The sequence below is a fragment of the Halteromyces radiatus genome (genome assembly GCF_025201355.1).
Source record: "Halteromyces radiatus strain CBS 162.75 chromosome Unknown BX664scaffold_1, whole genome shotgun sequence".
Classification (NCBI taxonomy): Eukaryota; Fungi; Mucoromycota; class Mucoromycetes; order Mucorales; family Cunninghamellaceae; genus Halteromyces; species Halteromyces radiatus.
The window spans coordinates 2,906,188-2,931,603 of NW_026251687.1; the positions used below are offsets into that span (position 1 = coordinate 2,906,188).

Genomic DNA, 25,416 nt, shown 5'->3' on the forward strand with positions numbered 1-25,416 from the left:
TTTGCAAGGTTGGTTAGTATATGAAATCTACTTCGACCGTTTATGTATTGAATCTCCCGACTCTCCGCACGCTTCACGACATCGCTTTACCATCTCTTTCTCTAGCTTTGACGGCCTTGTCTATTGAAACTTCGTTTGGTCCAATTCTATTATACTCTTATTCTCTCTCCATTGTTAAATGATTTTTTGTCAGATGTCCAAAATAAAAAAAGTAAATGTGATGATTGATTGATAAATAGGTTTATAGTGAGCACCAGTACTTGATTACGCGTATAAGAAAAGAGATAAAATAAAAGAAAAGTGAAGTAGAGAAAACATAAAGATCGATTCCAAATCTGGAAGTTAGGAGTTTGTAAAATGTCTTGATATAGAGAATACAGTGAGCCAATCAACAGTAATAATCCACAATTCAGTTAAGGGTGCATGAGAAGAAGAGTTTTATTAAAAAGATATATATTTTTTGAAAGACTGAAAAAAAAAAATCAAAAAGAAAAAAAGGAAAAGAAGAGCTATTTACACTAAAAAAAAAATATATAATGAAAATAAAAAATATATAATGAAAATGGACAAGAGGCGCCATTTCAAAAGCACCATTTTTTTTTTTTGTTGACTTTTTTTTTTCCTTCTTCCCCTCTTAACCTTTACCTATGCAAAACAATTCACCATCATCTCTTTGGCCGTCATCTGATAATGATCCTTTCCAGCAACCTCATAAAGTAAAAAAAAAAAAAAAAAAAAAAAAAAAGGTATATTTGAATCAGTCTCTGACTTTTTGTGGTTTTCTTAGGATGAAAATGATATGCCATCATCTTGGCAGACAAGGAATATAACTCAACAAGTACCAAAATGGCAATTACAGACAGCAGAGGAACAACTTGACGAACAAAAAGCTATTCGTATTATGGGTAAGAAGAAAGAAAAAGAAAGAAAAAAAAAAGACCATCAAACTGAAAATATTCATATAAACCCTTATATAGAATCCAAATTGGAACGGATAAAACGCCATTCACAACAACCACCAATGACATTATACAACATTCATAATGATGATGGTGAAGATGATGGTTTTACATCTATGATGGAGGATCAAGAAGGTTTACCTTTATTATGGCACAATAACACTAGATATGATGGCTTGGAGGACGCATTACAACATCAAAAAACGGATCAACAATATCTGACGACTGGAATCTGGTTTGGCTCTTGGTGGAATAGCTTTTATTGTTGTTGTCAGGATTCCCCAACGAATTGATTACTTATTACACGTGAGTTACAAAAAAAAAAAGTTGTGGGGGGAACAATATACGGTGATGTTCACGTGTGATTTGACAAGAGCATTGACGCTGACAGGCTTTTCGCTGACTTGATTTTTTTCTAATTTAAATAACAGGATGAATCTACTTGTAAACGTTCTTTTTTTTTTTTTTTTATTCCTCACCGTCTCCAAAAGAATAATAACTATGACTCCTTCTTCTCGTTTACAACAAGTATCTGGTCACCTTGGTGGCGCCAATTCTTCCAATATCCCTACCAAGATCGGTGTTAAATCTCCTGAAGATGTTGTGATCGTATCTGCTCTTCGTACTGCCATCACTCGTGCTCGTAAAGGTGGCTTTAAAGCATCTCTTCCTGAAGGTACAGAAAAGAAAGTATTTTATTTAAAAAAAAAAAACCGGATATACTCATTTCTTTTTGAATACATGTTGTTCTTTAGATATGTTGGCTGGTGTCTTCAAAACCATGTTGAATCAAACTAAGATCGATCCTGCATTGGTAAACGATATTTGTGTGGGTACTGTTTTGGCCCAAGGTGGTTTGGCTACTAATTCTCGTATGGCAGCTCTTTATGCTGGTTTCCCTGAATCTACATCGGTTGGTACCGTAAATCGACAATGCTCTTCTGGTCTTCAAGCTGTGGTGCAAATTGCTTCTGCTATTCAAACTGGTTTGATTGATATTGGTATTGGTGCTGGCACTGAATCAATGACATTAAATTATGGTGCTACCTCCATGTCACCTACATCTGATACAATTGCTGATGATTGTGAATCAGCTGCTGATTGTACATTACCTATGGGGTAAAAAAAAAAAAAAAAAAAAAAAAAAAAAAAAGAATTGTCTTGACAAAAAAAAAAATGTTACTTATATATTTTTTTTTATTCAAATAGTATCACTTCTGAAAATGTTGCCGCTGAATTCAAGGTAAGCCGAGAAAAACAAGACGCTTTCTCTGCAGAATCCCATCGCAAAGCAGATCAAGCTCAAAAGAATGGATGGTTCAAATCTGAAATTGTACCTGTAGAAGTGACAGTGGAAGATAAGGATGGTAATGAAACCAAGGTGATAGTGGATCATGATGATGGTGTGCGTCCTGGAACAACAGCTGAAAAATTAAGTCAACTTGCTCCTGCTTTTGATGATGAAGGATCTACTACTGCTGGGAATGCTTCTCAAGTCTCTGATGGTGCTGCTGCTGTGTTATTGATGAAACGAAAGGTACCTTTTTAAAATAATGATAATAAGGATGATCATTGATTCTTTCTTTATATATATATGTATAGACAGCTGAAAAGCTTGGTCTTCCTATTCTTGGTAAATATATCACTTCGGCTGTGGTTGGTGTTCCTCCTCGTATCATGGGTGTTGGTCCTGCTTATGCTATTCCTGCCGCAGTGGAAAAGGCCGGAATCACCATCAAGGATGTTGATCTGTTTGAAATCAATGAAGCTTTTGCATCTCAAGCTGTCTATTCCATTGAAAAATTGAATATCCCTGCTGAAAAAGGTAATCTTAATGAATTGGAAAGAGAGTATTATATATTTATCATGATTGGATTTGTTTTTTTTTTAAAAAAAAAAATGATACATAGTGAATATTCATGGTGGTGCTATTGCTCTTGGTCATCCTCTTGGTTGTACTGGTGCTCGTCAAATTGCTACATTATTTCCTGCTTTACAACGTCAAGGGAAAAATGTGGGTGTGACCTCAATGTGTATCGGTAAGGAATAAAAAAAAAAAAGAGTAAAGATGTAAATATTAAGAATGAATTCATGATTTCCTTTTATTTTATTTTATTTTATTTTATTTTATTTTATTTTATTTTATTTTATTTTATTTTATTTTATTTTATTTTATTTTATTTTATTTTATTTTATTTTATTTTATTTTATTTTATTTTATTTTATTTTATTTTATTTTATTTTATTTTATTTTATTTTATTTTATTCTGCTTCTTAGGTACTGGCATGGCACGTATTTAAAACATTCAAAACTATATACAAAGATGATCAAATAGTAGCATACTAAGACAATTTTCTTCATTTGATTAGGGTATGGCTGCTGTATTTGAACGGGAATGAACTGATGATGATCAAAACATCTAGTTTAGTCTATATAGATAGATAAAATAAAAGAAAAACACTTTTATATTCACTTTTTTTGTTTTGTTCTTCGTCATGGTAGTGAAAAAAAAAATATGCATGGGTAATGTTAACAAAAAAGTAGCTTTATTTTGTAAAAAGATGAGATGACAAGATATATATATATGAATGTATGTATAAGAAAGATACACACTATACTATAGGATTGGGCTGATGATGAATAGGAATGACTATACTAAATCGTTGGTTTGTTTTCGTTTTCGTTTTCCAAGTGGATATTGTTTTGATGATAATAATACAGCGAATTTGGCCTTCTCGTCATGATGGTCAGTGATGGGCGTATGAGGGCGTAGGTAGGGCGTTTGACGTGTGAAATGGTGCTGTTTTTGTTGTTGCTGTTCTTGTAGTGGTGACGGTGGCTGAGATGACGAAAGTGTCAGATGCATATCAGGAAATCCTTTATTCCCAGTATTTGATGCACTAAATTGATTTCATAAATATATATATATATATATATATATATATATAGCAGTTAAAAATGTGTACTTTCATCCTTTTGTCAAATTACCTTATAAATGGTAATAATTTCTTGTCTTCAGTAATAAGTAAATGATGATTGGATGTCACAGGTAATGTCAGAAGAGCAAAAGATAAAAGTATGAACTAAAAAAAAAAAAAAAGAAAGAACCAACTGTAAGAAATCAATCAAAACACTGTAAGAAATCAATCAAAACACCATTTCTTTTTTCATTTTTCTTTTTTAATATACCATGAGCATATTGGTGACCTTGGACAGAGGATCCATTGATGGTGACGATGGTGGTACTAAATCAGTCGAATCACTATCACTACTGCATGAACCCGGCGTACCATAAGATAAAGAATGTTGCTGTTGATGTTGTAATAATAAAAGTTGCTGCTGTTGATGCTGATAATCCTTTTCCAGTTGCAGTAATTTCGCCTCCAAAGTGTCCGCCTTTGATTTTAATTGATCATTGTCCTTAATAAGCCATTGTCGTTCATGTTCTAGAGCAATTAAATGTTCCCTTTTTCGTTTTCTAGATAATAAAGCCGCTGCCCGGTTTTTGATCAGTCGTTCCTGTCGTTTGTTATGCGCATCTGCTGCCGATATTTTTTGTTTTTGAGAACCATTGTTGTTGATATTAATCCTTTTCCTCCCTCCACCTTCTTCTTCTTGTTGTTGTTGTTGTTGTAGAGAATTGTTGTTGTGTGTCTTTACATTGTTATCCAGGCTGGCAAGGATAGAAGTATCAGTATCTACAGGTTCTGATTTGACGGTTAGTAATGGAGACTCTTGATGGTCTTGACTTGTAGCGATCATTTGCTGCTGTTGATCGTTGATAGATCTACAATGAGTAGTTGATGCGGCTGGAAGAATAGGTTTGCAGGCGTGCATTGCTGGAATTGATTGAGAAGTAGAGAAGGAGGAACTATGTCGCGCCCCTGTTTGTCTTTTGCGTTCGCGTTTTCTTTTCGGTTCTTCAATATCTGATGAGGATGCTGATGAGATAGTTGGCGAAGATGATGACGAGATTGCGGATGAATGATGATGATGACTATTTGCATCGAAAAGCTGAGGAACGGGAAAAGTCGTATCTGATGCTGAGAAAGAGGCGATGGCAGACATGGATGATGATAGCAAAGTAGAAACAGGAGATGCCGAGGACGGTGAGCCAACACGAGATATAGAGGATGGAGAGATACTTGTCATCAATCCAGGTGAATCCATACAAACATTGGCCAAGGAACCCATATCCAGTAAGAAAGGTAAGGAAGACCACGATGATTGATAATTGAAAGATGGAGATAAAGAAGAAGGATGATTCTCATCATGAGAGGAAGTAATTGAAGGGAAAGCTGTGCTCTTGGTATCAGTGGTATCAATAGACGGAGTAGTAGTTGTATCTAGGCAATCCGCGTTCAAATAAGATAATAGGAGATCTTCAGGGTCATCCAACTTTGTAACAACAGAAGGGTGATGGGGTGACATGACGAATATAATAGAATAATAATAAAAGGAAGTGGATATGTGAAGGAGAGAAAAAAAAAAAAGGAAACAGAGAAACAAAAAGAAATAAAAAGTGAGTTTGATGAAAAGGAGGGGTAAAGTAACAATAATGATAAATAAAGAAAGAGGAAAAAAAAAGGGGGGGTAAGGAGAAAGGAAGAAAAGGGGTGAATATGTAAATATATACCACAGATAACAGAGAGAAAAGGAGGTCAGCTTTGAGGGTCTTGTTGGCGTGGCGAACTATGCTTGAATATGCAACAACATCCTTTTGTAAGTTTGGCAAGAGTCCCGTATTGATATCAAAGCCGACTTGAGATCTGTCAACATAGGAGATTGCGTTTGAGTTCTAGCTTCATCCAATATTTCGGTCACCTTATCCTTGTATGTCCTAATGAATCATTAATAATATTTGTTAGTTGTTTATTCTTTTTCTGACATGTCTTTGCCGCCTCTCCCTATATTTTTTTTTTTTTTGGATTTCTTGCCCCTGAAATAAACACAAACAAAAAGCAACTTACACATATTGATGTTGTTGACGATCCAATTTCATATTGCGAGAATGGTGAGTAATAGCAAGTACATTGCATACAATAAAGACACCGTTAATAAAGAATTCTATCACCAAATCATTCTTAAGAGGAGGGTTAAACAACTATATAAAAATATAAATATATTAGATCATTTCATATGTCTATTCATTCCTTTTATTTTACATTTGTATGACACACTTTTCCAGGAAATAGCATTGATTCATTTGGATAATCCAATGCATGTAAAGCATGATCCATTAATTGGCACATGGCATCAAGAAACTAAAGTCATTCCAAAGTCAAATTAGCTAGAAGGAAAAAAAAAATTATTTTTTTTTGTTATTTCATCTTGTATGACTTACTGCTACAGCTTTTGGCTTAGACAATGGTTCGTGACATTCTTGAATATGTTTGTTGGCAAGTATAATATAATTTTTACATTGTTGAACCTATATAAATTATTTATTAATCAATCATCATTCATGGAATAAAGATAAAAAAAAAAAAGTTGCTATTACTTGTTCCAAAAAGTATGGTGAAGAAGGTAGAATGGTAGCCTTGATTGGTTCGGCATGATAATTGGCCAGTCTGACTTGAATTTCCTATTTCACAATGCAGCAAACTATTATATGGGGAAAACAGTAATATCTTATTAACTTACTGCCTTGTTGAGATGACATCCGCTAAGATTAATATATCCTTTGATTGTTTCATTTCTATAGAAGGTAAACTTAGTTAGTATCTAGCTGTTGTTGTTTTTCTTATTATTATTATTATTGTTATTATTAAATGGTCTTACTGTGTTGTCGATAAGGGCAAGGCGTCTGCTTTATTAACAGTTGATAATAAACTATAGCTCTTCTATATAACAAAGAGAAGAATAAAAACAAAGTATCAAACCAGGTTTACCTATGTTCAAATTATTTTTTTCTGCGATTACTTACATCAAGATGGTGTTTTAATTTTATTAGCACTCCAGGTAATATTTCTAATAACCAATTTCGTTCCTTTTCCTATAACAATGGAATAAACATTCATTTCATTAGTTCCGTGTTTTTCTTTATTTTTTTTTATTATTATTATCATCCATTCTTTATTCTTTTACCGCGACAGAGACTATTTCATGTTGAAGATGCATTACACATATAAGTAAAAAAAATAAATAGAGAAAAAAAAAAAAGGAAAGAGGCAGTGCAAGAAAAGAAAGAGATATTTGTTTCGAAAATCACATGCGGAGTATAAATCCATCGTTCAGATACACCCTACATCGAATCATTTATTGAGATCACCGACTAAAGGTTGATGATGAAATTGAGAAGGGAATGGGTGCATTTGAGGAATAAAACTATGTTGAGGAAGAGATGGAGGTATAAAATGATGCTGATGAGGAGGAGGGGGAGGTGGTGGTAACATAATACTATCATTGTTATTGTTGATAAACATAGAAGGATGAGGGGGTGGAGGGAATATAGGAAAAGAAGGCATTCCATAATTGTTATTATTGTTTGATAAAAAGGGTGGTGGTGACAACATAGGCCGAGGATGATGATATTGAGATCCAGTTGTTCCAGTTGAAAAAGAAGGAGCCAAAGAAGGTGGAGGACGAGGAGCATCACCCATAGAAAAGTTACCAGGTAACAAAGGCATGTTGGGTCCTAATTTAATCGCAGGTTGATATTCAGGACTTGGTAACATAAAACCAGGAGGTATACGTTGAGCAGCTAGATAGGAAAAAAAAAAATTATAGTAAGTCGTACATCAAGATCAATGATATTAAAGTGTGTGTATGTATATACATGCTGATGAGGAACATCAACTGATAAACACCTTTCTTTTTTCTCTTTTTTTTTTTTTTTTTTTTTTTTTTTTTTTTTTTTTACCATTCATATATCCTTGATTCACAAATGTGCCATTATTCTAATAAAATAATAATAATAATAATAATAATAAAAGAACTATGAGAAACTTTTGATGATAATTTGATTTAAAAATAAAATTACCTCGGTTAAAGCATTATTTTGGTTGGATACATTTTGGCCATAAGATCTGACTTGATCATCAAGAGAAGACATTAAAAAGGAGGCTGTCGAGGAAGTATGACGATTATCACTGAGATCATGCGATTGTGAAGAGCTATTATTGGAATGAAACTCCCCAGAAGAAGTATCGGATGATTGTTGTTGTTGTTGTTGAGGTGATGGTGGTAATTGATGATGTTGAAAGAGTTCATCCACAGTGATTTTTCTTGTCGGAAGTACGCTGATATCATCTTTAAGATCATTTGTCGATAAATGAATAGATTCCAATGCCAATAAAGAAGCCGTTGTGTCGTTATCATTATCTTTGTTCTTCTTGTTGTCCAATTCCTTCATACGTAATTTCCATGCTTCGAGTTGAAATGAATCCGATACCATTTTTTCCGTTTGTTCCTCCTTGGTCAATCCATCAGGATTATTGTCATCCATCCATTCTGGTATTGCTTCTTCGTCCGATAAATGACTCTTGGGACTACTTGATGATTGTTGATTTTGATGTATAGAATCTATATAAGACTATTAATTTAGTTTCAATGTTTATCCATTGGAAGATGATTTTCTAACCTGATGATTTTTCTCGTTTTCTACTATGCGATAATCGCTGTTATTATGTATAGATAAAGTTGGATAAGTAACCCAAAAAGATAAAAGATACATCCTTTTCTAATATATTTATTACTTGTTGATTTGAGGCATTTGTAGAGTATTTTGATGATCGTAATGGAGTACTGACACTGGCTTTTGGTTGAAAGTATCGAGCACCTAAATAAATAATATAAAATAAAAAATTGAAAATCAATGTTGAATATTTCAGTCTGCTTTTTTTTTTTTTGTCACCTATGTTTTTACCTGATAAGTTGTTGGTACTGTTGAGAACATGATAATAATAGATTGGAGTTATGGATATAATAAGAAGAAGATAGGATGAGATAAACGATATAATCCTTTCATTCTCCCTTTTTCATTCACACACACGTATATATATATACTCCACCTCCCTTTTTTTTTTAAAAAAAAAAAAAAAAAAAAAAGATTTGTACTCACTTGAACCATTGGGATAACGGAGGTAAGGATTTTGGTTTTGACACAAGAGGACTCTTTTGTAGTGCCAATAATTGTTCTTTTGAATATTGTCGTCTTGGTTTTTCGGTAGGATCTATTGTTTTGTACATTTGGTTGATGAAAGAATATATAGAACAAATAAAGTGAAAGAAGAAAGAAAGGAAAAATATAAAGTGAAGGAAAGAGAAAGGAAAAAATAAAAATAGAGCGCACGAGGCATAGAGCAACCCAATCTTTTTTTTTTTTTCTTTTCTTGTGAAACGAACTTTTGTGTATCGGTAATTCAAACCAACTCCTGATTTCTTGATTTAAGAAATCAAAATTTTCTTCTCAGGAGAGTTATTATATAGATGAAGTCAAAAAAAAAAAAAAAAGGTCATAAGTTGATTATTAAATTCGTTTTATTTATTTATAAATAATAATAATAGTAGAAAGTTAATTTAATTGGAGGTAGTAATGGAATATACTTCAAAGTGAGCATCATGATGATTTTCAACCAAGTTGATCTTACCGTTATGACCAAGATTGAGATAATTTCCAGATCCAACATGTTTGATATGATGATGAGCATCATCACTGTGATAATCTAATTCCCATAATGTTCCTTTGCATTCATTCAATTGAACTTCAGTTCCCCACACATCGACACAGTGATCTGGTTGTTGGATAGATTGGAGCATATATTGCTTGCCATTGCCTGCAGGTACAGCCTTGAAATGAGCACTAGGACTAATTCCATTTTTCTTCAAATCTCTCTTTTGTAAACGGCGAGCCATCAACTTTTTACCGGTTGAAGTTACTTGCAAAGATTTTCCATTGGTTTGGATAAGTGCCAACTTACGACCAATAGGATTGGAGCCACGGAGTTTCTTGGATCCAGATTCCACCTAATTTTCAAATATTCATATAAGCATTCTATAATAATTATTCCATTATCTATATTTTGACTTACAGTAGGAAAAGTTTGATTACCATACTAAACATATAGAATAAAAATACATATATAATAAAAAAGAATTAACCATGTATCCATCATTTGTTGTTTTTTTTTAAAAAAACTTACAGGAGGAGTAGATTTGGGATCAGTCAATTTTTCACACATTTCAGTAGGGTCCCATTTACCAGTCGAATCCACAGCGGGTTTGGGATTGGTAGGAAGGTTAGGAATAGATAAATCAGGATTGGCAAAATCAAAAGCATTCACCAAATTAGAAGTTATACCCCGGTACCAGCTATCAAGATTCACAGCAGGAGCAGCATAAGAACCATTGGCAAATTTTCCAACCCATTCTTCCATAAACATCAATGTAGAAGAGTGATCAGATACATCAGAGAAGACATGGCCACCTCTAGTATAAGGAGATACAATCACCATAGGCACGCGAGGTCCTATATATAAATGGAAAAAATATATTATCTTAAGAATCAGTATCATATACTATACAAATTGTCGTATCTTTTTTTTTTTTATACCTAAACCAAGAGGAGCCATTTTTCCATTGAATTTGTCCTTGACATATTTATTGCTGGGAGCCAATTCTGGTTGAACGTGATCGTAAAAACCTCCACTTTCATCGTAATTGATAAAGAGAGCAGTATCAGCCCAATTCTTTCCATGCATCACAGCATTCACCACTTGTTCTTGAAGCCATGCACCAGCAGCAGGAGTATTGCTAAAAATATATAAATATATAATGATATAAGTATACAAAGGATATATTCTTCGATTTTGATCTCTGTTGTTTTCAAACATACTTGGGATGTTCAGAGAGTTCAGTAGGACCAACGATAATGGAGAAAGGAGGAAGCGTACCATTTTTAGCTTGATCATAGAATGTTTGAAGACCAAGAACACCAAGTCCTTTTTGTTTTTCAGGTCCATCTTTGATATTTCGCCAGTAACTATAGTATATATCATTTTTTTTTTTTTAGTAAAAATCATTCTTTTCTCTTATTATTTGTACGTAATCTTCTTTTTCTTACCTGAACCATGCCAATGGATTATCATCAAAGTTGTCCTTATCTTGATAAACTATATTGAAAATTTAATTACAAAAAAAAAACATATATAAAGTAGTAAATGTGACATACCTTGCCATTCGACACCAGCCTTGGTCAAAGCTTCAGGATAGGTTTCCCAACCAAGTCCAATTGTTTCGGTATTGTCTTCAAGAACATAATCGTTAGGAGGACCTAATTACAAGAAAAGTAAATATATATATATACTATCTATAAAGATATAAAACATAGAAAACATCATCATTGAACAGACATTTACCTTGAACGGAGCCTGACATCCAGTGGACACGATTAGGATTAGTACTAAATTAAAAAAAAAAAAATAAGATATCATGATATAACCTTTTATATATATATGTATGACTTACCTAGCAATAACACTTTGATGATAATTATCACAAATAGTAAAGGCTTCAGCAAGAGCAAAGTGATAGGGAATTTGACTTCTTTCAAGATATCCTAAAATAGAAAAGAGAACGCGTAAAAAAATGAGCATTTTGAGTATTTTATATATATATATTATAATAGTACTAACCCATAGATGAAGGAGCATTTCCATTTGGCCAATTGTCATTTGCACCTCCATTAATAGCATTGTGGTTGGCGGTCTAAAATAATAAAGGTTAGTATGAATGATATGAATAGATGCCTAGACATAACACTTACCCTATACAAAAAAAAAAAAATAAAAAATAAAAAATAAAAAAAGCAATAGTTCGATTAACCACTTGTATATAAAACCCTTTATTGTCTTTGTTTGAAACTTACCAGCCGTTTGAACCACCTACAGTACAACCAGCTCTGTTTCCTTTAAAGTTATAAGGAAGTAAATACTTGGTACCATTCTTGACATCAGTAGAATGAGAGTCAGGTTGATAAAATAAATTGAGACCATTGCTTTGGATTCCAACGTGAGGATCTTTTTATATGAAAGAAGAAGAAAAAAAAAAGAAAAAAAGAAAAAGAAAAAATCAGAAAAATTTCATTTTTTTCAATTCAAACATATTTTCTTGTCACTTACCAGCAAATCCACGGACTCCGCTCATAGTGCCATAGTACATATCAAAACTTCGGTTTTCCTAATGGCAATAAATAAATATATAAAATTAGTTTATCATATCAATTTGGAAAACATTAAATGAAACGATGAATTACTTGCATAAAATATACCACATGTTTGATTTTTTCAAGTCCAGGAAGTTGAGATCGACCATTAGTGGAAGAGGATTTTACAGCATCCACACCGGCTAAAATAAATGCACAAGCTGTTGTTATAGAAATCAACTTCATTTTTTTTTATTGAATCTACTGTTTTAGAGAAGAAAAGAAAAAAAAAAGGATTGAAAGAAAGCTTACTTATATAGTAAAGTTGAAATTAAATGTCATACAAAAAGATAAAAGGGAAAGAAGGGACAGAAGGGCCAAAAAAGGGACAAATGTTGTATTTTATCATGTAATCAATGATTATCATTGGCTTCTTTTTTTCATTTTTGTATTTCGAAAAAAGAAAAAAATGTCCGCATTATCGGTTAGGTAGAAAAAAAAAAAAAAAGGGAGGATTGAATTTAATACCTCAGTTTTTTGAATAGTTTATTTTAACCAATGGGTAAAAACGTGATGATGGGATTTTTTTCCAATGGTTCAGGAAAAATAGTTTAACATTAAAGAAATGGTTTGTGTGACATGCACTAATAGATAAATGTGAGTAACTCGAATGTACATATTAAGTCTATTTCATAGTTTTTAAGCTATATAAAGAGTGAAGGGAAATATTATAACAAAGTTTATTATAATAATGATAAAAAAAGTACATAAAATGAAAAAAAAATATTCCCACACAATTCAATATGAGTTTTCTACTTAACTACATTACTTCTTTACTATTAATCAAATTCTATCACACGTGCCTATAAAATATTATGATGAATGTTAAAATTTGAGTAAAATGATTTCATAGAGCGCATCAATAGAATTTGTTAATTGATTACAGGTGTGTAATACAAAGATCTGATCCCACGTTGCATAAAATGCTTGTAAGGTTGGGTATCATCATATTTATTTTCGCCGCCCAATTTCGAATAAAAGATACTATTATCATTTCTTTTTTATCCCAAAAAGTCACTTTCTACCTCCTTTATCCTTTTATTTTTTTTTTATCTTATTTTATTCCTTCCTCTTTCTTTTTTTTCTTTTTTTTTTTTTTTTCTTTTTTCTTTTTTCTTTTTTCTTTTTTCTTTTTTCTTTTTTCTTTTTTCTTTTTATTTTTTATTTTACTTATTAAAGATGGCTTCATATGAACCTATTCAAAGATATTCTACTGAATTCGAAAAAAGAGCTAGTCAAGACCGTTTACTATCCTCCCCTGAAGTCTCTGATCTTGAACTTGGACAATTGAATGAACATAGGATTCCTCATCGACATAATCAAAAGATTTTTAAAGATCATGTAGAAGAACATTTTTCAAGACCTGAACTTGTCAAAGATTGTATTCTTGGTTTGGCCGATGGTTTGACTGTCCCAGTAAAAATATATAAAACAAATCCTATGATAAAATAATCAGTTACTTACTTTTTTTTTTTATCATTAGTTTGCTTTAGCTGCTGGATTAAGTAGTCTCGGTGATAATCGTATTGTTATTTATGGTGGTTTAGCAGGTAATTAGAAGATTCACTCTTTCAAAAAAAAAAAAAAAAAAAAAAAAAAAAAAAAGGAGAGATTAAAGTCAAAATACCATATATGGTGAATGGGTTATTATCATTCTATCAATTTTACTAATTCATACCCGGTTTTATTTTTATTTCTTCTTTTTATCACCAATAGAACTTGTTTCGGGTGCCATTTCTATGGGATTGGGTGGTTATTTGGCTGCAAAGTCAGAAGCAGAACATTATGAAACGGAAAGGGAACGAGAAGGTAAACAAGTGATCAATCAACATATCATCGGATATTCAATACTTTACCTTCCCTTTCTTTCTTTTTCTTCTCACTTTTTTTTTTTGTTTTCTAGCACGCGAAGTCGAACTTTATCCTTTGGAAGAAGAAGAAGAAATTATTGAATTATTTGAACCTTATGGGTTAGATCGTAGTTCTATGGAACCTATGATGGTCAAGTTTAGGGAAAATACTGAAAAATTTGTGGACTTTATGATGCGATTTGAATTGAATCTGGAACTACCGGATCCAAACCGAAGTTGGGTAAGTTTTATATATTTTTAAAAAAAAAAAAAAGAACTCCAGGAATAGATGAGTATTCAATTTTATATATATATATTTGATAGATCTCAGCATTGACTATTGGTACATCATATCTTATTGGTGGTTTTATTCCTTTGTTACCTTACTTCTTTATTATCGATACAAACAAGGCTTTATGGTTCTCCGTGCTGGTCACTTCTATAACTCTTTTTGCCTTTGGATATATTAAGAGTATTTATCTTCGTCCAAAACAAGCTATCATAGGTGCAATTCAAACTTTGACTATAGGTGCTGTGGCTGCCGCATGTAGTTATGGTATTGTAGCTTTGGTCAATGCCTCTTCTCCCGAAAAAATGAACTAGTTACCTTGTCCACAATTTCATTCCCCTTTCTTTTTTTTTTTCTTTTATTTCCTTTTACCTGTATTACATTGCATTTTTTTTTTATCTTACATATTTTAGTGATCAATTTCTCTCTCTCCCCCCCCCCTACTCTAACTCTTCTTCATTTACTTTACATATATATATATATATATATAGATATATCTTATTCTCCTTAGGATAATCTATTCGACACTATTATTTCCTTTCCATATAAATCTCCCACTACTACTTTACTATCTGTACCATATTACACAATCCTTTTTTTTTTTTGGATAAAATATTGAATAAAGTGTAACTGTTTTATTGACATCAAAAATACATAAATATAAAATACAATTATCCATCAAAGTTTCGGTTGATATAAACCTTTTTCCACCATATTAACGATATATTCGGATGATCCCCAACTTGATTGATATCCAAAACCACCATGTCCATAAGCATGAGTCACTATCATATCCTTCCCACTTGTCATACCTATAATAGAAAAATATTCAACCATCAAAAGTGCGTGTATGTAAGTATTATCATCATTTCTTTTTTTCTTTTTCCTTTTTTTTTTTTTTTTTTTGATTGTCCTTACCATATCGTTCATTTTCAATTCGTACACCTCCTGTTCTTGTAGGCCTAAATCCAACAGCTTCTCGAACAATATCCAAAGGTTGATCATTAATTGTTAATTCTGGACAAAGTGATTTTGTTCGTTTGAGGATGGCCTCCGTGGTCGAATGATCTACATGTGCATTACTGATTTGTAATTTTAAAAAAGCAATAATCATATGAGAAAGTGATAAGTTTATCTCTGTATCCTTTTTCTTTTCCTTGTCACTACTTACAAATCATTTTTCTCTGCTGTTCCACCAAGAATGATTGTTCCATCTGCTCGTGGGATAATATAAGTAAAAATACCATTACCTATATGACGATATGTATTTGCATATAAATAATAATAATAATAATAAAGGATGAGAAGAGAAAGAGACAGAAAATAAACATATTTATTATAGCGGTAGATAACTTACGAACATAATAGACAGATTTCTTGATATGATTGCCTTTCACTAATACTGTTTGTCCGCGAGTTGGAAAGAGTTTCTGATCCTGTACTCCACCGAGATGAAGTGATCCTAATCCTGTACAGTTCACCACAGCATCCACTGACTTGATACAACCATCACCATCGTCCACTGTAAAGGCATCACGAATATTGTTGATTGTTTGACGTTTTAGTTGTACACCTTTGGATACCACTTGTTTCAATAACCATGGCAAATACTGTAGAGGATTGATCAAAACTGTGAGGTTCAAATTATATACTAATAGTTAGATAGATATTGCAGAAATATATACCTGTGTTACTTTATTCTATTTTCCTTTTGTTGAACTTGCCTGTGGTATAACGATGTCCAACTTTAATGGTCGAATCAGGAAAGTCAGTATGAGGAATGTAGGAAAACTGAAAAAGAAAAAAAAAAAGAAAAAAAAAACAATTATTTTCTAGGCATGAGATGTTGTTTGGTTCTTACATCTTCAACCACATTCTTAAACCATGGGTTCTTGGTATCTTCAGTCAATGTGTCGTAATAGTCATACGATGGAGCAATCATGATTCCAGTTTGTTCTTCAGGTATTGTTCTTCCAAGATATAAAAATTTTTGATACGCTATGCTATCAAAACCTTAATTTAGGGGAAAAGAAAAAGAGAGAAGAGAGTAAAAAAAAAAAGTGGCCTTAGAAAGAGTCATGAATTTAACATTATCTTATATTGTATTTACGTTGTGCTAAAACATCCTTGTTCGATGCCAATGTTCGCCAATGTGCACCTATAATTAAAAGAAAAAAAAAAAGAAAATGAGTATCATAATATTTTCCTCTTCTTACTATTATACCTGCAAAAGGTGAGGTATATTCAATATTGTCATCTCCAGGGAAATGCTTTGCTACTATTGTCACATTATATCCTTTTTCGACAAGTAATAATGCTGTTGTCAATCCAGTAACACCGCTTCCAACAACAGTAATGGACTTCATAAAAAATAAAGATGAGAAAGAAAGAAAAAAAGAAAAAGAAAAAGAAAAAAAAAATAAAGTTTAGGCTTTTTTTTTTTCTTTTTTAAAAAAAAATCATGTCGACTTTGTAAATCTTTCGGGTTATAAAAAACAATGATTATCACAAGTTAAAATGTTCATCCAAAGTCCAACAGATACGTCATCTTGGATTCATCCAAAATCAAAAGTAATACTATATGTTTAGAAAAAAAAAAAAAAAAAAAGCCTGATCTGTTCTGTTTGCATGACCAAAAAAGGCAACTGCTGTTCCATCTGTTCCGTCTGTTCCGTTCTTTCCGAAATACTCAGAACACAGTGGTAAAAACTAACGAAGACTGTCGTCAAGGATGAAGATGTACTTTTTTTTTCATACCAAACTTAGTGTACATATTATATAATGGATTCTTCATTTATCCATAACGTTATTATCAATGATGATTATGTATTTTATGGAAAAAAAAAGAGGAAACATTAAAAACAAAAATAGCAGTTAGATTCATAATGAAGTAACTTGTCATCGAAAAATGAAACGTGTAGGAATGATAAATGTGTAAAAGGAATAAAAAAAAAAGGACGATATAAAAAAAATTTGTTGAATAATGAATAATCAAAAAAAAAGATAAAAAAAGAATGAATATATATATAATAATAAAAAACGGAATAGATATCGTTCGTCCTAAAAGAATATCGTAATTCACTAATATAATAGACTAATAACTATCCAATAAAATAAAAATATAAGTTAAACTACACGTTATAACTAGTATTGCGTGATAGAAGTAAAAAGTGGTGGAAAGAAAAAAAAAGAAGAAAAGAAAAAAAAAAAAAAAGAAGAAAGGATTGAATGTAATGTCGAAAAACCCAAAAAGTATAGACAGACTGAAGCGACGATGAATACAAGTTTATTGTTCAATATAAAAGATAACAAAAAAAAAAAAAATAAAAAATAGGTATGAAAATGAAAAAAAAAAATATATAATCCCAAGTTCAAAGAAAAAAAAGATAGATAAAAAAAAAAAAAAAAAAAGAGGAAGAAAAAAAAATGAAACCCTAGAGGACAAGAGAACCAAGAGCCAAAACTATAATCCCGCTGGCATGACACCATCATTCGCAACAGATGATCTTGTTCAACTAGAATTGAGCAAACGTAACACCAATCTGTAAATACTTGATGCTGATTGGCTAGAATTAATGATTAGGTTGATAATGAAGTAATCAGTTTTCGAAAAATATCTGTCAGTTTGTCCGAGTGGTTAAGGAGTGTGACTAGAAATCACATAGGCTCTGCCTGCACAGGTTCAAATCCTGTAGCTGACGCTTCCTTTTGTCATTTTTTAGTATTGTTTGTGTAACGATAAAATGAAACGGAGATGTGTTTGTTTAATAGTTGATAGGAGATGATTTAGTTCGTTAAGACGGTAATTATTCTATAGATTTGGTTTTTATTATATTTATTGAAAGTGAAAGGAAAATCCAATGAGATTTCATACGGTTTTGATTGAAAAAATAATTAAATAGAAGAGTATTAATGATTTATAATGTTTATTAAACATGGATGGATGATAAAAAAGTAAAAAAAAAAAAAGAAAAGAGATGCATGGGGCAAGTCATGCTTGGGTGACAAATATTGAAATGGCGCTTTTACAAGATTTTGTTGAAACCCCTTTTCTTTTTTTTTTTTTTTTTTTTTTTTTTTACTTTTTGACCTTAAGTTTTTTTTTGAATGGCTATTCTATATTTCCTATTATTACTTCTTTGATAATCCCATGTTGTTTTGACGGATATAATGGAATGGAAGAAAGTGATATTGGTACCTGTACTTGTTGGTATATTGATCAATGATTGAACAGGGGTAAGTCTTTTTCTTTTCTTTTTTTTTTTTTATTTTTTTATTTGGGACATGGGTAATCGATAGTTTATTGGTAAAAGGAAGGGGAGGGGGTAGAACTGGTCATAAGTGATGAATATAGTAAGAAACCCAAGTAACGATAGTTGCTGGCTTTTTCTATTTTGTTACTATACTTTTTGAATTATCTAGGGTTTCAATCACCTTTTTTTTTTTTTTTTTTTTTATCTTTATTGATATTCTTTTTTTTTTATTTTTATTTTTTTTTTACCTTGAATACTAATCTCTTTCTTTTTCTTTTTCTTCCCTTTTTTTTTTATATATTATTCAGCTATTATGTACTTTTTATTTTCGTCACTAGGTAGCTTTTTTACATTTGCCTCTTTTATACTCAATTTATTTATTGTGATTGGCCAGTTAAGCAACAGAGCTTTTATCAATCGACTTTACTTTGCCCAAGCTTATCATCTATCTTCAAGTCAATATTATAATCTTGGTTTATGGTAATACTCTTTTTTTTTTTTTTTTTTTTTTTTTTTTAAATAGAATATATATTTATTTATATCTAATTTATACAGGAATTATTGTACATCAAATGATCAAGGTGTTCAATCTTGTTCTCATCCGACGCCTGGTTACAATTGGGTCGATACACCTGCTATTAATCAAACATTGTCAAGTCTTCCTTTAAGCAAAGGACTGTTTTTGGGTGCATTTATTCTTTTCATCATTGGACTTTGTTTCTCTTTTATTCTTTGGGTTATTAGTATGCCACTTTGTTGTGTTAAGCATCGTGCTGTGGGTGGTTCCATGTCCACTTTTACATTCATCACCTTCCTTGTGATGTTGACTGCTCTTATTATGGAATTGGTGTTTATCATCCGTGGTAATTATCTTTTACACAGTGTTGATCCTACTTGGACTGGTCATGCAGGAAATTCTCTTTGGTTGACTATTGGTTCGGTGGTATCTCTTCTTTTTGCTTTCTTTAGTTATGGTGGATCATGTTGCTGTATTGGTGGTAAAGGTGCTGCTACATCAAGAAAAAGCAAGAAAGCTTCAGGTAGAGTCGGTCCCACTTATGGTGGCAAGTATGGTGATGGTGATGAAGAAGCTGCTGGTGAAGGAACTCATGCTATACGATCTCCATATAATTTGAATCAATCTGTGTATCATACTGTTGGACAGCAATCTCCTCATATGTCACAACAACCTTATCAAGCTCAACCTGGTAGTCCTCATGTTCCAAGTAATTTACAACAACAACCTCAACAACCTCAACAACCTGCTTATCAAACTCCTATCTTACAACATGCTGATGTGAGTGATCAAAATGTCTAATCAATCATATGGATCCATCTTTTGATTAGTGATAATACACTCCCATTCTCTTTTTTTTTTTTTTTTTAATTATATATATGATATTTTTTTTTCTTTACTCAGATATAATAGTTTTATATATTATATATTTTTTTTTTACTATTTAACATACTTTATTAATAAAACATTATTTTCATCAAAACCTTTGGGCGATGGGTATGAACTTTTTTTTTTTGAAGGGTATGCGATTTGTTGGGTAGGGGTGATGATTTGAAGAACAATACTGGCATATACCGAATATGGATATTTATGTAGCAGGTAAAAAAAAAAACAAAAAAAAAACCAGTAAATGTATTATTAACTGATGAATGATACGTAACGATGATTAATGATCGAATATATATAATGTAGTTTAAATGTAAAACAAAATAAGGATAGTCTCATTGGAATATTTACTAACTATTCATTGAAGCAAAGTTTGATGAAAATGATTGTATAGTTATTATTCAGCCAATGCATTAATGCGTTTGGTAATTGTATTTTTGGACCACGTGAAACCCTGAGAGTATGATGTTAAAAACTATTAGAAAAAAAAAGGGGGAAGATAGTAGGGAAGAATGGAACACGTGGAAACAAAAATGAAATGGTAACTCTTTTGATGTCAATACAAACAATCATAAATATAGTCAAACCGAGAAGGCAATTTTTTTTTTTTTTTTTTTTTGGTCTGGGAGAATCACTTTTACTCCAATCAGATCCATTTTAGCAATCACCTGGATAGGAATAGTTATCATCATCATCATCATCATCATCATTCATCATCAATGATGGTACCCATTTTTATTATCACCTCCTTTGCTACTATGACATCCATGCCGAAACAATTCATCAAATAAACGATAAAGATCATGAATTTTCCCCCTGATTTCTAATTATTCGATCATTTACCATCGTGATCATGATGACGATAATCATCATCATCATCAAATTACCTTTGTCCATCATTATTTCTATTCCAACGATATATCCTCAATCATCAAACAAAATCTACATCATAGATAAATAAAATAAAATAAAAAAAATAAAATAAAAAAATTATTCACTAGGTAAAACAAATCTCTACTTTTATTCAAGTGAAGAAAAAAAAAAAAAAACTAATTGAAATAGGAGCAAAAGGAAGATATACACAAAAGAAGAACAAAAAAAAAAAAAAGAAAAAAAAGAGGGGAGATGGTTAAGCTGTAAGGAAATAAGAGGGGGGAGATAGAATGTACAAAATGGTATCACGGACATATACATCTATAAACTATAAGAACCTAAGATAGACTATATGTATATGTTGTATAAAGTTTTGTGTGTGTGTTTTTGAATGTGAGATACAAAAAAAAAAAAAAAAAAAGAAATATACAGAAGAGGGAAAAAAAAAAAGGAGATATAGAGGATATCAATGAGAGAGAGTAGTATTAATAGCGGTCTTGGTCTTCGTGGCTCTAGTGTCATTGGTATTGTATGGAGGAGAAGGACAAAATCGTTTTCGTACAGAAGTTACTTGTTGATGTTGTTGTTGATAAGGTCGTTTTTTACTTTTTGTTGTTGTAAGACTGATAGGTGCAGTGATAGTAACTGGAGTAGGTGGTGTTCTCGGAACAGCTACGACTACAGATTGTTTTTGATTTTGTTGTTGTTGTTGTTGTTCTATAGGAGATGGTGGCAAAGATAAGTGCGTTGAAACCAAGGCTGGAGAAGATTTGCTAACGGCATGGTATAAAAGTTGGTTGCCATAATCTTGAAGATCTTCTAAAGGAACATGAAGTTGGAAGTCGCAAAGAAAAAGAAATTCTAATTCCAGTTGATTAAGTTCCAATAGTGGTAATCCGCCCACCTGAATTAAAAAGAAAAAGATGATAAAGTGAGTGGAATGTACAAATGGTGTTATCATTATTCTTACCTTGGCATATCGACTATTAGGATAATAAACATCAGAAGTGAATTTTGAAGCAACGACAACACTATGTAGAAAAAAAAAAAAAGAAAAAGAAGGAAGAATTTTTTTTTAGAAAAAAGAGTAAAGGGGATAAAGCGTGAATTAAAAATAATTTACCTTGTAATAAGTAAACGATGTACATTTAAAGAATTAACAGCATATTGTTTTTTAGAAGCGATCCGATCGAAATAAACCAAAAGAGATAATAAGGCTTCATTAGAAAAAGGGGCGAATTTAAGAATTCTTGTCAAGTAAGCGTGGATAGTAATACTAGGCTTTGCTCTTGAATGAAAACGAGTTAAAGGTGTATTGATCATCAATTCATCATTGGTTTGAATGATGGATTCCAATAAATCTGATACTATATGTACTAGTATTTGTACAGGGAATTCAGCAATATCTAATTGCATGAATTTAGTTTTGACCATCAAAAAAAAAAAAAAAAAAAAAAAAAGGTAAAAAAAAGAAATAGTAGGGATGATTTGTTCCTTTTTGTTTTAATTGATCTATCAGGTGACTGGAAGGATTATAAGGCGGGACTTTTTTCGGTGATTTCGTCTCGTTTTCCGTGTTTCGAATTATATGGGTTCTCTTTAAAAAGAACCGAGAAAGGAAAAGTAAAAAAAAAAAGAAAAAAGGAAGAAGAAAAGAAAAGAAAAGAAAAGAGAAAGAAAGAAAGAAAGAAAGAAAAAAAAAGGAGTTGTCATATTTTGTATGTGGTAATGTTTTCCTTATCATTTGAAAAGGGAATCAGTGTTTCTCCCTCTCTCTCTCTCTCTAATAACATCAACCAATCTGAAGGCGGACTCTGAGCATACGTTGTACATTTACATTCTGTAGCGTTTATATTCAACGTGTCAGATCCCCGCTTTTTGTTTGGTCCATTCTCAACCAAAAAAAAAAGTCTTGTCATGCTTTTCCTAATAAGATTATTTTGTTCATTATCCAATCTTCACCAATTAAAGTAAATGCATTGTGGAGTGAGTTAACATCATCTTATGTCAGTAAATTCATGTTGTATCTTCAAACTTTATTCAAAATACTATAAAACAATCGGGATAAAAAACTAACGAACTAATAATAATAATAATAATAGATGCCTAAGATTGGGTATGAGTAGCAGGTCTTCTTCTTCCTGGTGCAGTAGGTCGTTTAAATCCTCCACGAGTTCCACCTAACATTTGAATTCGATCATTCACATTGTTGCCAGTTGGTATGAAGCCTGTTGAACTTGTCGTTGTTGGTGTCACAGGATAAAGATCTTCTAATAGATAATCTTCCGTCACATCACTTGGATCGCTCGTTTCAAACTACATAAGAGTGGTAACACCACAATATATATAAGTTCATTTTTCCCATAATACTCGGTTCAACTTTTTTTTTTTTCTTCATGCTATTTTTTTTTATTACCTTTTTCATCACTTGAATATCAGCTTGATTGACTGCACCAGTGATAACATTTGCTTTGGAAGATGAATATAACATCTTTTCACGGATCTTGGATGTAGGAGGACAAGTGTAAATAAATACTAATAATAATAATAATAATAAAAATCAATCAGCACCTTTCTTTCTTTCTATTCAATTTGTTTACTTTACCTATAGCCTCCTTTGATTCCCCATTATGTTCATGTTCAAACAAGTAAAAAGTAAATCGTGGTGCATCGGCATTGATTTTATTCTTGATGTCTTTGATTGCCACTGTAGATGCTCCGTCCAATTCAATCTTTTCTTTATCAAGTAACTATAATTCCATCAAAATACTCTTGTTAGTATTCCAATCTATTTTATATATTTATGTATATTACCAATGTCACAAAATTATGGGATCTTTCTGATTTGGATTGTTTCAATACGCCAAGTGCTTCCACTGCAGGATTTGTCAAAGGGAATGCAATTCCAGGTGCATACGTCTTGCGAGTTGTTGTTCCTTGATAATCTGTCACTGCTTGTGCCTACCAATTATAATAACAATAATAATAATAATGAGAATTATCATATTTTTCAAATGAATCATTTACCTCAGCTGCTTTGATTTCAGCTAATTCTCTTTCACGTTGAGTCAAAGGAGCATCAGCATTCTTGTGCGCTAAATGTTTCTTGTAACCATCTTTGGAGAATTCAGACTAAAGGAAAAAAAAAAAAGAAAGGAAAGGCACATAAATATTAAAGTAAAATGAAAAATATAAAAATACCTTTTGAGTACCATAAATCGAGTCTGTGAATTTTGAATCCCCAAGTTCCTTAGTCAAAGTAGCTTTGGTTGAAGCATAAAGCATTTTGTCACGCACTTTAGCACCATCTGGTACATAACATAAAAATAACCAATTGTATTCTCCAGCTGTTGTTTTTTCATCAGTTCGGACGAGTAAATAAGCAGGCGTCTTGTCCTCCAAATGAGTATCAATTTTGTTGTAATCTAAAAAAAAAAAGCATTAATGATATAATGAAATGTCATCATATTTTGTTTCGCAGTACCTTCATCAAAGGAACCTTCTACTTTTGTCATAGCTGTGGAAACCAAGGATTCTATTAAAAAAGGTCAGTCAGTTTTATACAAAACTATAGATATTATAAATGAATAAGTTTACCATTAACAATAGAAACACGAAGAATACGAGTGTCACCACTGGAGACAGCTTCATTGAAAGTTTTGGTCAGTTCTTCGGAAACTATTAAATAAATAAAGTAGATCAATCTATTTATTAGCATGTTCTATGAAAAGAATATAGTAATATTACCTTGTATACCACTTTGATGAGACATGATGACTTGTTACGAAGAAGAAAGAAAAGGAAAAGGTCAAGAAGTGAAAAAGAATAAAAAAAAAAAAACCATTCAGGGCGGAGAAAGAAAAGAAAATTTTCATTCACTTTTACCCACTGTTTTCTTTGCCTTTTTTCCTCTTTTGATTTTTTCTTTTCTTCATAGTTTGCGATCAATATCATCATGTCTGATAAAACTAAAGTTACCAAAACTTATCCTAAGCCTTTGACTTATAAAATGACTCGACGAAACAAAATACTATTTAAATCTCAAGATCTTTACTTTGACACAGGAAGGCCAAAATCACAGGAACTAGTTGAAATAGAACGTAAGATTACCATAATATTTTGATCTAACAAGATTGATGTATTCTCCTTTAACTTAGAAAACAAGCGTCCTGAAAATATGCCTTCTATGGTAATAAAAAGAAAAGAAAAAAAGTTAAATGGATAATATATTCACTTTTTCTGATTATTTTTTATAGAAACTCCTGGAAGGCATACATAGCATAGCAGCAGTAACACAGGATCCAATCGTGCAAGAATGTTTCGATGCACCAGCATTACTTTGTTTAGGTAAAAGAAAAAAAAAAGGAAAAAGAAAGAAGAAATTGAAAAAAAGGATATGATATTTGTAGGTATCCTTCTGGAAGAATATGCTGAACATTGTACCACTGATTCTCAAGATAAAATCATTCCTTAACCATAGTAGCTTATCCATATATATATATACCCCACCTTCTTATATTGAAAATAAAACTTTTTTTTTTATATGCCTGAATATCAGAAGATCACTTTTTGTGTGATGTATGAAC

General features: G+C 31.7%; 10 protein-coding genes and 1 non-coding gene across 11 annotated transcripts; 4 read left to right on the top strand and 7 right to left on the bottom strand.

Moving 5' to 3' along the window:
- Positions 1 to 1,460: 1,460 nt before the first annotated feature.
- On the top strand, positions 1,461 to 3,260 carry BX664DRAFT_310546 (Thiolase, N-terminal domain-containing protein; the record flags this gene model as incomplete). The annotated part of the gene is made up of 6 exons (XM_051542557.1): positions 1,461 to 1,635; positions 1,715 to 2,078; positions 2,169 to 2,496; positions 2,562 to 2,784; positions 2,870 to 2,998; positions 3,238 to 3,260. The coding sequence occupies 6 exons, from the start codon at positions 1,461 to 1,463 to the stop codon at positions 3,258 to 3,260; spliced, it is 1,242 nt and encodes a 413-aa protein (XP_051405170.1).
- A 175-nt stretch (positions 3,261 to 3,435) lies between these two features.
- Positions 3,436 to 5,599, bottom strand: BX664DRAFT_24567 (uncharacterized protein). Its single transcript, XM_051540250.1, has 3 exons — positions 4,150 to 5,599; positions 3,949 to 4,043; positions 3,436 to 3,860 (listed from the first exon to the last, which is right to left on the bottom strand). The coding sequence occupies exons 1-3, from the start codon at positions 5,389 to 5,391 to the stop codon at positions 3,611 to 3,613; spliced, it is 1,587 nt and encodes a 528-aa protein (XP_051405171.1). The 5' UTR covers positions 5,392 to 5,599; the 3' UTR covers positions 3,436 to 3,610.
- Positions 5,600 to 5,621: 22 nt separating this feature from the next.
- On the bottom strand, positions 5,622 to 7,080 carry BX664DRAFT_345650 (RAVE subunit 2/Rogdi; the record flags this gene model as incomplete). The annotated part of the gene is made up of 10 exons (XM_051547503.1): positions 5,622 to 5,652; positions 5,723 to 5,800; positions 5,931 to 6,064; positions 6,126 to 6,224; positions 6,305 to 6,391; positions 6,461 to 6,544; positions 6,604 to 6,658; positions 6,742 to 6,803; positions 6,887 to 6,955; positions 7,048 to 7,080. 10 exons carry the CDS (start codon positions 7,078 to 7,080, stop codon positions 5,622 to 5,624), a joined length of 732 nt encoding a protein of 243 aa, XP_051405172.1.
- Positions 7,070 to 8,135, bottom strand: BX664DRAFT_321684 (uncharacterized protein). The gene is made up of 3 exons (XM_051543338.1): positions 7,943 to 8,135; positions 7,823 to 7,859; positions 7,070 to 7,663 (listed from the first exon to the last, which is right to left on the bottom strand). The coding sequence occupies exons 1-3, from the start codon at positions 8,012 to 8,014 to the stop codon at positions 7,215 to 7,217; spliced, it is 558 nt and encodes a 185-aa protein (XP_051405173.1). The 5' UTR covers positions 8,015 to 8,135; the 3' UTR covers positions 7,070 to 7,214.
- Positions 8,136 to 9,480: 1,345 nt separating this feature from the next.
- On the bottom strand, positions 9,481 to 12,349 carry BX664DRAFT_354999 (phosphoesterase family-domain-containing protein; the record flags this gene model as incomplete). Its single annotated transcript, XM_051547777.1, has 14 exons — positions 9,481 to 9,927; positions 9,993 to 10,016; positions 10,104 to 10,429; positions 10,514 to 10,713; positions 10,796 to 10,942; positions 11,024 to 11,072; positions 11,132 to 11,233; positions 11,319 to 11,362; positions 11,428 to 11,518; positions 11,595 to 11,667; positions 11,720 to 11,726; positions 11,828 to 11,978; positions 12,081 to 12,138; positions 12,215 to 12,349. 14 exons carry the CDS (start codon positions 12,347 to 12,349, stop codon positions 9,481 to 9,483), a joined length of 1,854 nt encoding a protein of 617 aa, XP_051405174.1.
- Positions 12,350 to 13,316: 967 nt separating this feature from the next.
- Positions 13,317 to 14,906, top strand: BX664DRAFT_321692 (VIT family-domain-containing protein). Its single transcript, XM_051543339.1, has 5 exons — positions 13,317 to 13,579; positions 13,647 to 13,713; positions 13,880 to 13,972; positions 14,067 to 14,254; positions 14,338 to 14,906. The coding sequence occupies exons 1-5, from the start codon at positions 13,343 to 13,345 to the stop codon at positions 14,614 to 14,616; spliced, it is 864 nt and encodes a 287-aa protein (XP_051405175.1). The 5' UTR covers positions 13,317 to 13,342; the 3' UTR covers positions 14,617 to 14,906.
- Positions 14,907 to 14,915: 9 nt separating this feature from the next.
- On the bottom strand, positions 14,916 to 16,761 carry BX664DRAFT_321698 (uncharacterized protein). The gene is made up of 8 exons (XM_051543340.1): positions 16,527 to 16,761; positions 16,413 to 16,460; positions 16,164 to 16,315; positions 16,027 to 16,093; positions 15,660 to 15,932; positions 15,474 to 15,552; positions 15,221 to 15,384; positions 14,916 to 15,114 (listed from the first exon to the last, which is right to left on the bottom strand). The coding sequence occupies exons 1-8, from the start codon at positions 16,666 to 16,668 to the stop codon at positions 14,981 to 14,983; spliced, it is 1,059 nt and encodes a 352-aa protein (XP_051405176.1). The 5' UTR covers positions 16,669 to 16,761; the 3' UTR covers positions 14,916 to 14,980.
- A 1,160-nt stretch (positions 16,762 to 17,921) lies between these two features.
- BX664DRAFT_t8 lies at positions 17,922 to 18,003 on the top strand. Its single transcript has one exon. It is a non-coding gene; the product is annotated as a tRNA-Ser (tRNA).
- A 389-nt stretch (positions 18,004 to 18,392) lies between these two features.
- On the top strand, positions 18,393 to 19,943 carry BX664DRAFT_321704 (SUR7/PalI family-domain-containing protein). The gene is made up of 3 exons (XM_051543341.1): positions 18,393 to 18,538; positions 18,864 to 19,035; positions 19,111 to 19,943. Exons 2-3 carry the CDS (start codon positions 18,869 to 18,871, stop codon positions 19,871 to 19,873), a joined length of 930 nt encoding a protein of 309 aa, XP_051405177.1. The 5' UTR covers positions 18,393 to 18,538; positions 18,864 to 18,868; the 3' UTR covers positions 19,874 to 19,943.
- Positions 19,944 to 21,260: 1,317 nt separating this feature from the next.
- On the bottom strand, positions 21,261 to 22,246 carry BX664DRAFT_289791 (cyclin-domain-containing protein; the record flags this gene model as incomplete). The annotated part of the gene is made up of 3 exons (XM_051541856.1): positions 21,261 to 21,734; positions 21,801 to 21,861; positions 21,954 to 22,246. 3 exons carry the CDS (start codon positions 22,244 to 22,246, stop codon positions 21,297 to 21,299), a joined length of 792 nt encoding a protein of 263 aa, XP_051405178.1. The 3' UTR covers positions 21,261 to 21,296.
- Positions 22,247 to 22,820: 574 nt separating this feature from the next.
- On the bottom strand, positions 22,821 to 24,666 carry BX664DRAFT_321707 (uncharacterized protein). The gene is made up of 9 exons (XM_051543342.1): positions 24,578 to 24,666; positions 24,428 to 24,508; positions 24,315 to 24,365; positions 24,032 to 24,255; positions 23,858 to 23,962; positions 23,645 to 23,791; positions 23,436 to 23,580; positions 23,247 to 23,365; positions 22,821 to 23,146 (listed from the first exon to the last, which is right to left on the bottom strand). Exons 1-9 carry the CDS (start codon positions 24,600 to 24,602, stop codon positions 22,937 to 22,939), a joined length of 1,107 nt encoding a protein of 368 aa, XP_051405179.1. The 5' UTR covers positions 24,603 to 24,666; the 3' UTR covers positions 22,821 to 22,936.
- Between the last annotated feature and the right edge of the window lie 750 nt (positions 24,667 to 25,416).